Source organism: Xiphophorus couchianus, chromosome 8, assembly GCF_001444195.1.
Source record: "Xiphophorus couchianus chromosome 8, X_couchianus-1.0, whole genome shotgun sequence".
NCBI classification, from domain to species: domain Eukaryota; kingdom Metazoa; phylum Chordata; class Actinopteri; order Cyprinodontiformes; family Poeciliidae; genus Xiphophorus; species Xiphophorus couchianus.
Genome location: NC_040235.1, coordinates 9947115 through 9961457, shown reverse-complemented (window position 1 = coordinate 9961457; position 14343 = coordinate 9947115). Strand labels below are relative to the sequence as shown.

Sequence of the window (14343 nt, the reverse complement as noted above, 5' to 3'; positions counted from 1 at the left end):
TCATCACTTTAATGCATTTTGTATTTACTCTAGCAATTTTTGGAGTGATCTGAACAATGCGACCAAAGAAAGAAAAAAAAAAACTACAGAAATCAACAGAAAGAGGGCAACATTTTCTGACAATAAAAAAAATAAAAATTAGTACTCACAATCAGTTGACTTTTGATTGTGAAAAGTTTATTTATGTGAACAAATCCTGTTTGTTGTTTTTAACACAAAATTTTTAAACTAATGTCCTCTAAGTAAATAAAAGAAAGAAAAGTGACTATTTTAGGATCTTACCCTTTATACTGATTCAATTAGCACAAGTAGAGCTCAATTACAAAAAGTAAAACAACACCTATTACAAAAATCTCTGGGATTTCTTATACAAGCTTTTAAATAATTCAAATGAAAAGAACAAAAAAAACTTGTGCTGGAGAACCGATTACTTTATTACCCAAAAACGTGACAGAAATTTCTACGTTTCATTTTAATTTCACTCAGCGAACATCAAGTATGACCAACACTTTCCCACAGCACCTGAAGGCACCAGTTTACTGGCGATTAGATGTAGCAGCGCCATGACGTGGAGGAACCAGTTTACTATACATGACGTCCTAATTAGTTTATCTCATGACGCAGAATGAAATAAATCGCCCAATTTAGCTTTTTTTTTTTTTTTACTGTTGAAGTTGGATTAATTTGTTCCTATGAGACAACTCTTCATCAAGCAGCGGGCGTTTGAAATATCTTTAGTAGTGACAAAACAAACATGGAAGATGTATTCTGTCCCAGACCAGAACTAGAACAAATCTGGCCTGACTGATTATTGCTTTTTTTGAAGAGGAAGTCCAAAGCTCAGTTAGAGAAGAAAAAGTTACAACAGAGGAATTAAATGTACATCAGCCTTGCTTTGAAATCACAGCCTAAAGCATTTATTCTACTTTTTTGTGTAATCTTTTCTAAGTCTGCAAAAAAATGACAAAGCAGAATATATTTTTTTTCAACACTGTCTTTGACTGACTTGAAAGCAACTGTGAAAGAAAAGCTCAGCTCACCAAAATTGAGAGTATTTGCTGACTTTTTTTAATTTAATGTGCAATTTCAAACTTTTATTTGTAAATATAACAAAACCAAAACAAAAAAACCCGCAAGAGGTTTATTTACATTTTGAATGAAATCCATATTAATTCAGAAGGTCGAATGGTTTGCACTACGCTTTGTTCAGAGGAGAATAAAAAAAACTTTGATTTTAAAAAAGAAATAGGAGCACAAGTGTGATTTTTTTTTCTTTATTCACAAAAGGTCAAAATCATAAGTACAGATTCATCACATACAGCCACATTAAATTAAGGTAGCAAGTTGCCTGATTTTATTTGTATAAAAAAGGGGTGTTATTAAAATTATTTATACCCCTGTCAATAACCAGTGGGAAAGACTGTATTGGTTTAACAGCAAACATGTAGCTGCTCACGTTTGCTGTTCGGCTCTTTTCATCTTTTGCAGCGAGCTCCAAACCTTTAAAGTTGGAAAGCCCTCACTGCCGTTCCCCTAAACTTTAGCTTCCTCATCAGATTCTCATATTGAAATCATGAATCTGATCTGGTTGATTATGTCAAATCAAAACTTGCAAGGACTATGAACTATTCTGGGCATAACTGGATACAACAAAACCTTCAAAAAAGAGCTATATATAAATAAATAAAAAAATGTAAGAATCTGCTTCATCTGAATGATTAAAGGTAAAGCCCCTTCTCACTGTGCAAAGCGCAATCCCTGGCCATCTTAGTTTCCATGCAGGCTTTTAACAGAGAATGATGAAGCTATGACTAATAGAAGACAATTACAGAACAAAATGTGCAAATGTCACAGATTTCCAAAGCTGTGAACAAATGTTTTATGAATTATTCCAAAAAGTTGTTGGTTTTTGTCTAAGTAACCAATGGAGCTTATCAGCAATGGTAACGTTTATCACTTCCTTCTGTGTCGATGCAAATGTATGAATTGTGTTTCAGTTTCAGCAAAGAAGAAAAAGCATAGAGATAAAAAAAAAAAAAAGAAGTTAACAACAAACAATAAAAATAATATGCTAAAAGGAAGTTACAAGCATCTTTATTCTCAAATTCACCTGGATGAATGTCTCATATTTTCATGATTGGTCAACGTAAAATGTCACTCTATGGATACGGAAATCAACAATTAGAAGCAAATCGTCAAGTCCACAAACATTCAAATGCTCCTAAAACATTTCACAGAAACTAAAAAAATATGGCAAAGGCTCAATTACAGAAATATTAGTTAAAGAACGAAACCTACTAGGACTCCCTCTGCTTGCACCTGAAAGAAAACATAATGTGTAGAGATTATTGCAGCTCTTTTGGCACATTTTAGGCTGCAGTTGTTAATCAGAGAAATAACAATAAATAACATAAAATATCTAAAATATAACAAAAAGGTGTTCTTGGTTTGCCCTCTATTGGCATTTTATTCTGCATGAAAAATAATGTACCCAGACCTGAGGTAAAAAAGAAAACTTAGCAATAAATCTTAGAGAAGTCTCTTTGCCCTATAAAACTCTATCGGATTTCTGATCTAAAATCAGTTTTGAGTGTGAAAATTAATCCACTGGTCAAAAAACATTAAGTGTAAAATGTGCAACTTATGAGTAGTGAGAACAAAAACCAGCAACAGAAAGTGACTGAAGAAACAACAAATTTAAGTCATTGCACATATTAATGCCCGTGAAATACTTCACAATGTGAACTGGACTGCTAACCGGTGCAAATAAATCCAAAACTCATCCTGGACAGCATTCAAATTTCTTGAGGAGAAAAGTTTTCTATTTCTTATGCAACTGTGACAAACATGAAGCGAAATCTTGCTGCACACCTGAAAAGAAAACATTCACAACTAAATGTTGAAAAGCATTTTCTCTGCGTGGAGATGTTTAACTTTGGTTTTATATTAGGTATTGCCATGGGATTTAAACATAGTTGGAATATACAATAAGTTCAGAGCTAATGATCGGATATGATCACACCAGACTGCAAGACGGATTTAATGTGTTTTTCACTTTTTTCACAAAGTAATTTGAAATTAATTTTCCTAAAATTTGTACAAATACAATATTAAGAACCAAAGCCTACAATGAATCTCAAATATTACTCACAATTTTCTCTTCTTACTTGTTATTTGCATGATTAGGTTTAGAGGTTTCAACCGAGATGCATTTTTATATAAATATAGCCTAATTAATAAACTACACTCACACAGTCTAATGCTAACTCTTTAATTAGCCAAAATAAGTGCAAAACATCCCTCTCAAACGTGCACATTAAAAAAATAAAAATATTGGTCAACCTTGCATACTGCATTCACTCATCAAGTCCCTGAAGTTTCTACATAGTACAAAATGTACGTTCCAAAAGAACCCAAGATTTGTCTCCTTCATCCACCTTACACGTGGTGCAACAGAGGCGTTATGGAAGCCGACGCCACCTACTGGCCAAGTAAGACTCCACCGATCATTACAGACCGCTAAAACAGTATTTGAAGAAGTTAAAAAGGTGCAATCTAGATTAAAAGCAAATTGCATACATTTTGTTGCCTCTTCCCCCTAGGTTAGGACGACTTTAAATCCTGCTCTACTGGACACAACATCGCAGCCACAAGCTGTTTGTAGCTCCAACTAATGTTCTGGTTGAGAGCAGAATCCCTCTGATCTCACTGTGTCATAAACATGTAGCAGTAAATTCATATCCTCCCTGTTAATTGTAAACATTGCAGGCTGTGCTGCAGAGCAGAGAGAGGGGCCACATGCTGCTCACAAACCAACTAGCCGCCAGCATTTGGGAACCACAGCGGTCAAGGGTTTGTCCCTGGTTCGGGTTTGGAGTTCAGGGCTTGCGGAGAGTCTGTAGAACAGGGTCCAGTTCTGCCTTGAGTGCAGACCTGTTGGTGCGGTGACTGTTGTTTTCCACTAAGCTCTTCTTCGTCCTCCAAAACCAGCTCCAGTGTGGCTCCTGGAGCTGCTCTGTCCTCCGACCCCCCCTCCTCTCTCAGGCGGAGTTTTATGTTCATGCTGACAGGGTTTTCCGATTTATCTGCAAAAATGAAAAAAAAGTAAATAATAATAATTAAATAAAATGCATAAACTCAGAAGGGACATTCATACCACACACATAATTAAGATATGATGTTGCTAATTTAAGAATTATATTTGTTTAAGAATGGAGCAAAAAGTAAAGTCCAGCAAATAAAACTTGACAAATATAAGCATTTATAGGTCATTTATACTTATAGGTATTTATAGGTACTATATTTACAGGTATATTATAAATATATAACAGGCATACTGATAGACACATTTGACATTTCTAAAAACTTACATTTGAGTGAAGCTATTTAATGGGTAAAAAAAAAGCTGTTAAATTGCTGATGCTCTTAATCTTTTGCTAATACAGAAGCACTCAGTGTTCTATAACATTTCACAAGAAGCATGAGGCGTCCAGAGGCTGGTGTTTTTGAACAAACCCTCTTTTTATAACCTCTCTAGATCAAAAATAAAAACTCAGAAAAACTCAAATTATATAAACTCAAAATCTTAAATCCTACAAAAAACAGACGTTTTGAAAAGATGTTTTTATAGGACTTAAGTCTGGGGACTGAGAAGCCATAGCGGAAGTGTTTTTGATTTTTTTGAAATAAATTTACTGATAGAATCCATCTGATTTTTATTTAAAATGTCCTATTTTTAAAAGTATATGACGCTACAAATAAAAAGTTCCCAGGGCCTTTCGTAGAGAATCAGGCCCACGGCACCACAGACCCTTCACCATACCCAACAGGGGGCAGAGGGTGCTTTTGCACAGATTTATCCTGAGTTTTAGTCCACATCTTACTTGTTTAAGTTTATTCTTAGTCTTATCTAACTAAAGAACTCACCCTCTGTAAAAATCCCAGAAGAGTATATAAAACTCTAAATTTCTATGCTTGTGATAGAAGTTGCTTTTACTTTCAACTATCATATTTATCTCGCACATGGTGCCAAAATAACTGTGTGAGATTAAAAGAAAGGTTATTCGATTCTTATTAGAAGTTTCTGGAAAAAATGATCAAAGTTAAAAGTAGGAGTAAAAATGCTTTCTTTAGACAAAATTGTTAGGCATGTCACTCATTTTGCCACTCATTTTTAAATCTTGCAGATAAATAAGACTTCCTAACATGTTTTTTCTCCCACTTAATAAATCTGTTTGAAATAAAATGTACATTTTTTTTCCTAAATTTTTCATTGTGAGGTTTTGCTACCGCCATGAAAGATTAAATTAGTGAAAGACTTTTTACATGTCTTTGCCAAGGCATGCTAATACAATTGTTTGGAGCTGTAACACTATTCTATCAACAAAAAAATAAATATGCAAGAAAAAAAAAATCTCTTCGATCAGACTCTCTCCTGTATAGAAAAACTTACTTCTAACCAATGCATTAAACGGCAACAAAAATACACAACATGGAGTGCTCTATCTTTTAATGGACTTCCTCCTGGTTCTCACCCTGTCCCAGCTGCCTCTCCTTCGGCAGCAGCAACACATCCACATTGTGATGTTCCTCCAGGGCGGAGGTGAGCACGGCGCCCTCCCGGCTGAACAGAAACACTAAAGGTAAGGCGATGTCTTCGGTGGAGTCACCGTCTCCGACCATCTGGAAGAGGGGAGTCTCCTCGCTGTTGCTTCCTTCGCGATGATCTGTGCGACAGGGAAGTTTATCAATAATTTACTTCCTGAAACATTAAAAACTATGAGAGGTGTTGTCAAAATACAAAAATTTTTCACCTATAAAGATGACTCCACCGGCTCCAGCTTGTTGCAGCCAACGAGCCTTGGCTGCAAACATGCAGTCACCGCGTAATGCAAGTGCAATACGACCTTTAACCTCTGCTGCATTTTCTATTGGCCCACAGGCAGTGTAGGGGGAAGCTTTCACTATGGTTCCTTTCACCTGTGGTAAGGGAATTCATTTTAGTTTCTAATTTTTTATGTTAGTGAGAAAAGCAAATAAATACAAAATAAACAACTTAAAAAGTTAATTTTTGTATCTAATTTGACAATACTCCTTTGCTGAATTTAGGGTACATTCACACCAACCCTGATTAGTCCACTTTAATCTCTAGTTCGTTTGTAATCCGGTTCATATGGGGAGGTGAGAATGCACCTGCTAACCAAAAAAAAGAGAACTGCCTAAAAACCTAGGTTTTTGTCTGGTTAAAGTGAACTCTAGCGCAGCTCGGATGCATAAGTGAATGTCAAGTGGAAAGGAGACCGTTCCAAAAGCAGGAAGTGAACTACAGCGCAAGGCATACATTTACCCAAGGTAAATACAACCCAAACAAATGCGCATTTAATGCTAGCTACAGAAATTGCTCATTGATTTTTTGCCAAAGACAAAACAAATCCTTCAGCCGCTAAAATCTGACCCCACTACATGTTTGTTTACATGATGAAGGATATTGCACTCTTATCTCCTTCAGAGGTTTTTGGGTCACTTTCTTCAGTGTTTCCTGGTCCAGTGGAACCACAAGTGAGGAGGGGAACAAGTGTTTTAAAGGGTTTAGTTTGTTTGACGCAGTGCAGTGTAAGAGCGAAACTCACCAGCTGAAAATGCCAATTGAACCAAATCTACCGGATTATCAGGTGTGAAAACACCCAAACTGTTTCTATTCCCAATATGATGATATTTTTTTGAAACATCAAATCTCTTTCAGGTTTTGTCTCAATAGTAGGCTCTTTATCTCACCCCGTGCTCCTGCTTGGTCAGGTCCATCCCAAACTTGGCAGGTCCTGCAGTGAGGACCGTCCTACCCAGAAACGGAGGAGATATGAGCTGAACGGCGTGCGGCACCACCAGCTCCTCCTCTATCGTCTGGCTCACTTCTGCGACAAGCTTTACGCGGAACACTCCTTTATGCTGCTGCAGGTATTAAAAATATTTTAAAAAGACAAATACTCTAGTTGAATTCAACATATTCAATGTTGTTCGGGTACTTTTGTAACTAGAAAAATTACCTGAACATCATGTTGCATGTCCAGTATTTTATTACTAGATAATACTATAGTAACAGAATAATATTTTCAGCATAGACACAAATACAAATCAATTCAAAAGTTGAAATGAAAAAGATACAGGTTATGTAGTACTACTGGCCTTTACTTGAGAGTTATACAACAAGAAGTGTGGCAGAAAGAGAAGAAGACGTGCAGTGAAGGGATCAGGCTAGGAAGACATGCTGAGCCATTCTTCAAATAATTCACTTTGCAAAATTCATGAAGTTCAAAGTAAATTTTAACTAATCTGAAACTGAAAGCTTTTCTGTGCCAGCGGGAAATTTAATTAATCTTTTTTATTGTACAACAATAACAACCGGTTTGAGTTGTCAAAATTCCTGACTCCCTAGTGTGTAAATGCAACCAGTGTAATATATTTAAGTTTTAAATGAAACTTTTAAAAATCTCTCTCCATACAGCACCGTTAAATTAGTCACTGACTGTGCTCATGTTAAATCACACTATTATCTGAAAGGACATTTTAATGCTACACATACAACAATGTGTTCCACCATATTGGAATCAGTAGATTTTAAATGTTCATATTTGAAATATTTCATAATTTAACGTAAGCAAGATTTAAACTAGAAATTGCTACAGACGCTCTAGAGGTGATAACTTTAACTGAACACATATGAGATTTAGAGGTAAAAGAGGCCCACCTTTGAACCAATAGAGTCTCCCAGGGTAAAGTCATTCAGAGGGGTGAGAGAGATGCCCATGCTCTTCAAGAACTCCACTGGTTCCATGCCACTATCATGGAGCGGCAGCTCAATTTCCCTGTGAGTAGTCATGAACACATTCAGTTTCACATTAAGCACATCAGCAGCAGAGATACTGAGAGTCTCTTGCACCAAGTCCCACCTGATGGGTAGAGGAGTGAAGGCTCGTCCCACGCCGGTCAGGTACTTGTAGCCGTCCCTAATGGTTTTGGCAAACGATGGGTTGTTTGGGAACAATGTCTCTGTGCTGGGGCAGGAGTGTGTAAATAGATCCTCATCATGAGCAACAGGAGCCTCCTAAAGCGCAGCACAAAGAGATAAGGCACCACAAACCTTTCATAAGCACTTCAACAAAATAAATTCTCAATCTGTATTTGCACGCAGTAAAATGTTGCATATATAATTACAAGAATTAACATATTCTTGCTTTATACTCGTAGAGCACATCTTCCTGTACAAATTCGAGAACAGTAATTCAGATTGTTGAGAACTTTTACCGTAACGTTGGTCTGGACGGTGACTTGAGTCGTGGACAGAGAGACGGGCAGTAGGTGAGCCTCTGTGGTGAAAATGTAGTTGTCCATGTTAATCGGCAGCTGGCTCTTCTCCGAAAACAGCAGGTAGAGGTATTTGAACATCTCTGCCAGAAAGAACGAGTCCATCCTACACAAGAGCAATAATACCGAAATATTATTTATGGTTTCCCTCAAAGCTTGGCTTCGTCTGTCCCAAACAGCACCTGTCTTCATGTGTCCCAGTGCGGACGTCCTGCACAGCAGCAAAACCGCAAGGCACCCTGGCAAAGGCATTGAGTTTTTCCACTATGGATTGTCCCACTCTGAGGTAGTAAGGGTCACCAGTGGCCTGGACAGGTCAGACAGAAAAGACATGTTATTAAAACAATACAGGACAGGAAGACTTTTATTTGTTAGGGTATTTCACCTGGATTTTCAAGACTGAAATAAAAATTATAATTATAAAACTTACACCAATTTCTTGGGCTTAATGAATGAACATCTAGAGCCACATGGATGAATGGATAGAGGGTCTCTCAAATATTTTAAAGAGGGTTTGTTTGTGAGAGTTAACGTGTATTTTTAAGCATTGTTTATCTCGCAGCTCATTTTTTTCTTATTAATGATTTATTGGGATCTTTTTGGGTTTTATTTTCTTTCTTGCTAAGCAGATAAGTCAAACTAGAACCAAGCATGTTGTGTTTTTTATTTCAGTGTTTCTACCTTAAAGAGGTAGTAGGTGCTTTCTGCAAACTCTGGTCTCAGCAGGTGTTGACCCCAATGAACTCTGAACTCTGTGGTAAAAGCCTGGGTGGAGATTGACCAAAGGGAGCAAACATAAAGCTGTGGACACTCATGACCAGATTCAACAGCAAAACAATGTAACTACAGAACGAATGTCACTTATTGAAAAAACTAACTTTGTCACTTTTATTACATCATTATTCTCACGTGTTTTAAATATTTGTCTAATGCATGATGACAACAGAGTGAACAGGAACGAGATCTTCTTTACCTCTGGGAGAAACTTGTGCTGCTTTGTGACTTGGTATAGCATCTCATGAGTCTCTATGGCTGGTTTCAGATCGCCTGTTAAAACCTATGCAAACAATAATATATATACATGCATACATTTTTTTTAGACTCAGCAACCTTTTATCTGTCATCTGCTATTTACCGATTGGAGCAAATGTAATAAATGCAGCGTCTATTTAAGCAGTTCATCTGACCTGTAATCCAGGGAAGAAAGCGAGCAGCGAATCCATCCAGCTGCGAACACTCACAGTGGGATTGTGCATGTGCACGTTGAGCAGGAGAGGAGGCTGGCTGATGTACTTCATAATGGCACTGTAGTGCTGTTACAGAAAAATAAAAACAGCATAAAAACTAGATAAAACAACAGTTGTTTAGAGCTTCAAATGACAAGATGTGCACCAAAGATGTTACAAAATGGGACGAGTTGTTTGTTGAAGGGAGACTCACAATGTTGAACCTCTGCAAAAATGTATTGTCTCCTAAAAGAATGTAGGCCTTCATCAGATATTCGTAGTACGAGTCGATTCCTGCGCCAACACCGCTATCTGCACAAACAGAAGCAAAAAGGCTGTTCATTTACAGTAATGTGGGATTCTTATCAAGATTGTGCAACAACAAGAGAGATTCTGGGATTCATTAGGCATTAGCAGATGTGTATTTGTGCTAGAGTGTTGTTACCTTTCCTAACCCATTCTCCATTATGGATATTGATCACAGTTCCAACTAAGTCACTTCCTCTCTGTCTCCTCTCCCAGAGGACATCCAGGGCCTTCCTAGCATGTTCCTGTTAAACATCAATAAGCAGCCGGCTTTAATTTTTCAGATAAGGCGAACTAATCTCACACTTCAGTAATTACATATTTACAGCAGACTAAAGCACAAAAACAAACATTAAGAAAACTTTGTAATTATTGGCTGGCAGTACCTCAAACACGGACTCTCCTGACAGCCTGCTGAGAGCGGCAAACTCCAGGATCATGGTCCCTGCACACGCTGTGCACGTGTCCGATTCAGTGCCGGTGCGTGAAAGTGGGTTCAAGATGCCGTACCGCAGATTCACCTGGGAAACAACAAAAAGAAAGTCACTTAACTGGATGAAAAATATAGATAAACAAGCTATTTATGTTTACTTTCAATCAGTTTTGTTTGTGTTCACTGAACTGTGCAGAACTAGTTTCAATACTGAGTGGCATGGTCAAATATCTACAGTTTCCTATTACTTTTTTTTGCTAAATGTACACATAGAAAAATCTAATATTTATATGAAAAGGTATTTATGGATGTTTGGAAGATTCAGTGTTAAGAATGGTTGTGGTAGGATCATGTATTGGAATATTTTAGAGAAATAAATAACGACTATTAGTTGTACCTTAGGGTAGGGAAGGCCACTGGAGGTGTTGAAGGCAGGAATCAGTCGGTGGCCCAGCTCGACGGCCATGTGAAGGAGCTCGTCACGATACCACTGCATCCTCTCCCCACGCTGCCTGAGCAGGTCAGCCATCACATGTCCCCCCAAAAGCCCTCTGGACACATGTTTACAAAATGATAAACAGCACAACAGGACATGTTCATCATCAAAACTACACACTGCAAGCTTGTTTTATACCCTAAAACCCTGATGTTGGTCTCAAACACGGACACCACCACATCGTTGTCCAAGCGTACGTCCCTCACAGCCTTCTTCACTGCGTCGTCAAACTCGTCCAGCTTGTTCAGCACCTGTGCACATGCAACCAAGAGAAAACAACCTCATTTCCAAAAAGGAGGAAGGCGCAATAAATTCATTCTTGGCTTGGTAAACAGATGAACAGGAAGTACATACCACTAAGGTATCTAGGGTGTCAATCAGAGTGAGAGAAAACCTACAGAACAGGTGGCAGAAATGTTACAAGATGGTGAGGTCATGTCACTCTTTGCTGCACATTTACTTTTTAAAACTCTACATCCTGCTTGAATTTGCATAAAATAACACTGAACTCTTTTTTATACATAAACTTATTTAAATGATCTTGTGTCAATGATTTATTCGTTTAAATGTTGATTTCATTCACACATGTTTTTGTTACGTTATGCATGATCTAGTATTTGCAACAACAGAGCAATAAATGTCTACTTTGAGTCTGTGAGCTCTTTCAACTCAAATTTGCAGGAATATCATCACCTAAACTGTATATTCTTTGTGTTTCATTTAAATTCCCAAAACATTTGCTATATAATTTATATCTTCATTAGATTACTTTCCCATTGACATTAGTCAAAACAGTAGAGTTTGGGGGGAGAAAAACAGTTGTGTGATTCTGCAAAGGAATGCTAACGCAACCAGACAGGTCGTACAGACTATAAATTAACTATTTAAACAAATTTCCACCTGCCTGTTTAATTCAGGGTGCTGTGAAACATTATTTGATGTTTCAAGGCATCAGAAGACAAAGTAAGGTGTTCTTACTTCCCCAAGGAGTCGTCAATGTCCCCTCTGTTAGGCTCTTCTCCGCGTACTCTCCCTTTGCAGCTTAGCGGCATCAGCTCATCTGCTGGATAGGCATATTTCTGCAACAGTAACAGCTATAATTAGGCTCATCACTTCGTAATCATTTGATTCATGCTATTTAACTCATTTAACCATCTCCATGCTATCGGTATAGCTTTTCCTCATTTCTAAAAAAAACAAAAAAAACAAAGAAAACATACATGATGGAAACACCTCCAAAAGAGAGGATTTTTGTCATTTTAGTTGTCACATTTCCCTACATCCTCATGTACTACTTCATGTTTGAGCCAGTACTGTTTAGCCACAACTCCACAATAAAAAATAAGAGAAATCATCTAAATTCTCCCTATTCTCAGAAGCAAGTTGGGACGTCAACTCTCCATTGATTACTTATGAATAAAAACAGCAGAAAATGTATTCAAGGTGCAAATGACAGTTATTGTTTTTATCTGTAAACATCCAAACTCCTTTTCTAATGGTTCAATGGGATCTTGTACATATTGATTAATCAAAAACTACCAATGTTTGCCATTTTTCCCGATGTTTTATTTTTTTTTTTTTACAAAACAGAGAAGCAACTTTATTCACCATTACATTAAATTCCCTTTCTACAATAATCTAAACAATACAGCATAAAATACATCTAAATAAAAAGTTGTTGTTTCATGTGCCAATAAACTGCTCATTGACCATTAAACTTTTCTCCCAAAGGCTTTTACATGAGTTTAAAAGTTTTTAATTCCAGTTAGACTGCATATTAATGACATTAAAATGAGTAAAACATGTCCTGGTTTGGTTTTATGCCTTATTAGAATGTAAGATTTTGTGGTAATGGAATATGCTTCTAATCCGGTTAACACAGAGCTGAGTCTTGAAATACTTAGAGAAACTATTGAATTTATATCTTCTGTTTGGTTCGTGCTCTAAATTTGCCAGCTTTTGATCTGTAAGTTTCCTCAAAACACTCAACTAATAAAACTGTCACTCAGGCAACTTTGAATGGAACAAATAGACAAAAGAATGTTGACAATTACAAAGCTTTAATTGTCCTTACCATGTAACTTCCATAGGCATGGTCAAACATCTCCAGAATTTGGTTTCTTCAAATAAATAATGAGAAAGCATTAAGCAAAACGCTCTCCTCGGGTAATTTCTGTTTATTACATAGAGAAGAACTGTGTTTACTCCATTTTTCACCTGATGTTGGTCTTCTCCTCTGGTGTCATGCTCTGATTCTCCAAACAATTCACCCAGCTAAGAAGACTGGTGATCAGAAGCGTCTTTAGCAACATATCGGTTCCAAAACAGAGACCCGGTTTCCTCTGAGATTTAGCACCAAGTCTCATCATGTGTTCTAACATAACGTTCAACTTTAATGGGAACAAACAAACTCCTCTCTATCCAACACCCACGCAAATCAAACAGTCCAGCTGGCACAACTGTCCCCTGTCAGACCCCAGCTCATCCTCTTGTTTTGGTAGAGAAACAGCACAATTTTAGCTACCTCCTAGTGTCCATTTTCCCAGCTTTGTTGCCCTGTTGTTTGTCCAATCTTAATAGGACCACTTCATGGAAACAAAACCTCTCTGACGAAGTGTCTCCATGTAAACAAAGGAGAAAGAAAGCTACAAAAGACTCGTTGACTCCTATTGAAAAAATAAAAAAACAAAAACAAGTACAAATAGCTGCCTAGGTAAAGAAAACACACCTCTATCCAGACGTAGAAATACAGGAATACTATTTATAAACTACAAAACTGAAAGGAGAAGGTAACGATGTGGCTCTACCAGCTGTTGGGAGGCTCCCCGTTGCTAGCCTGATGTCGTTAGCAATGGCAGTTGGTTAGCAAACAAGCTTCTTGATAAAACAATTAAACTTATATTGGGACCAGATTTCATCCTAAGACAGATTTAACGACGTTTTATCGAGTAAAACTAACCCGAAGCAAGTCAACAGACAGGAAAGCGAAGCTGAGAAGTCTGCTGGATCTGTCAAACGACAGGCTACCCGGCTGTGGAAGTGAACATTTTAGCCCTGAACTTGTCTTTCAGGTAACGAGAGTGCCACGTAAGAGTGAGGCGAGTCCGTCGCTTTGACTGTTCCCCTTTTCTTTACGTCCATGATTATTCAAAATATTGTACTTTTTAAATTTTTATTATATTACTAAAGCGAAATATACGTTACAAGATTTCCATAAAAATATAGTGTTCATTAAAAAAAAACATTTAAACATTCCCTGTCAGACTATATTTTGGGAATATCTTAACACTACACACGCCTACAAGTACAGCAAGTAGGTTCACATCATTTACAACCCGGCGATGGAGTCAGTTCCCCGGATGAACACCGACTAATAGTGATGGAAGCACTGTTCAACTATGTGACCAACATAAAATAAATAGCATTTTTGGTCCCAGAAAAAATATTAATGGAACGGTTGCCTTAATGATGAAAAGGCAGTGACACATTCCAAATTCTGGGTGTTATTTTCAGTGTTTTAT

General features: G+C 37.3%; 1 protein-coding gene across 2 annotated transcripts; it reads right to left on the bottom strand.

Annotated features, from left to right (window-relative positions):
• Nucleotides 1-2072: 2072 nt before the first annotated feature.
• LOC114149737 (ER degradation-enhancing alpha-mannosidase-like protein 3) lies at nucleotides 2073-13898 on the bottom strand. 2 transcript variants are annotated; one of them, XM_028025780.1, is made up of 20 exons: nucleotides 13040-13898; nucleotides 12897-12942; nucleotides 11801-11901; nucleotides 11177-11216; nucleotides 10961-11073; nucleotides 10724-10877; nucleotides 10280-10414; nucleotides 10033-10138; nucleotides 9802-9899; nucleotides 9549-9674; nucleotides 9335-9418; nucleotides 9043-9126; nucleotides 8544-8668; nucleotides 8302-8467; nucleotides 7947-8101; nucleotides 7745-7862; nucleotides 6775-6945; nucleotides 5814-5979; nucleotides 5535-5726; nucleotides 2073-4085 (listed from the first exon to the last, which is right to left on the bottom strand). In XM_028025780.1, exons 1-20 carry the CDS (start codon nucleotides 13201-13203, stop codon nucleotides 3847-3849), a joined length of 2583 nt encoding a protein of 860 aa, XP_027881581.1. In that variant the 5' UTR covers nucleotides 13204-13898; the 3' UTR covers nucleotides 2073-3846. The 2 variants fall into 2 exon arrangements, with proteins under 2 accessions (XP_027881581.1, XP_027881580.1); XM_028025779.1 differs by having other exon boundaries at nucleotides 6775-6948; nucleotides 13040-13897.
• Nucleotides 13899-14343: the final 445 nt, after the last annotated feature.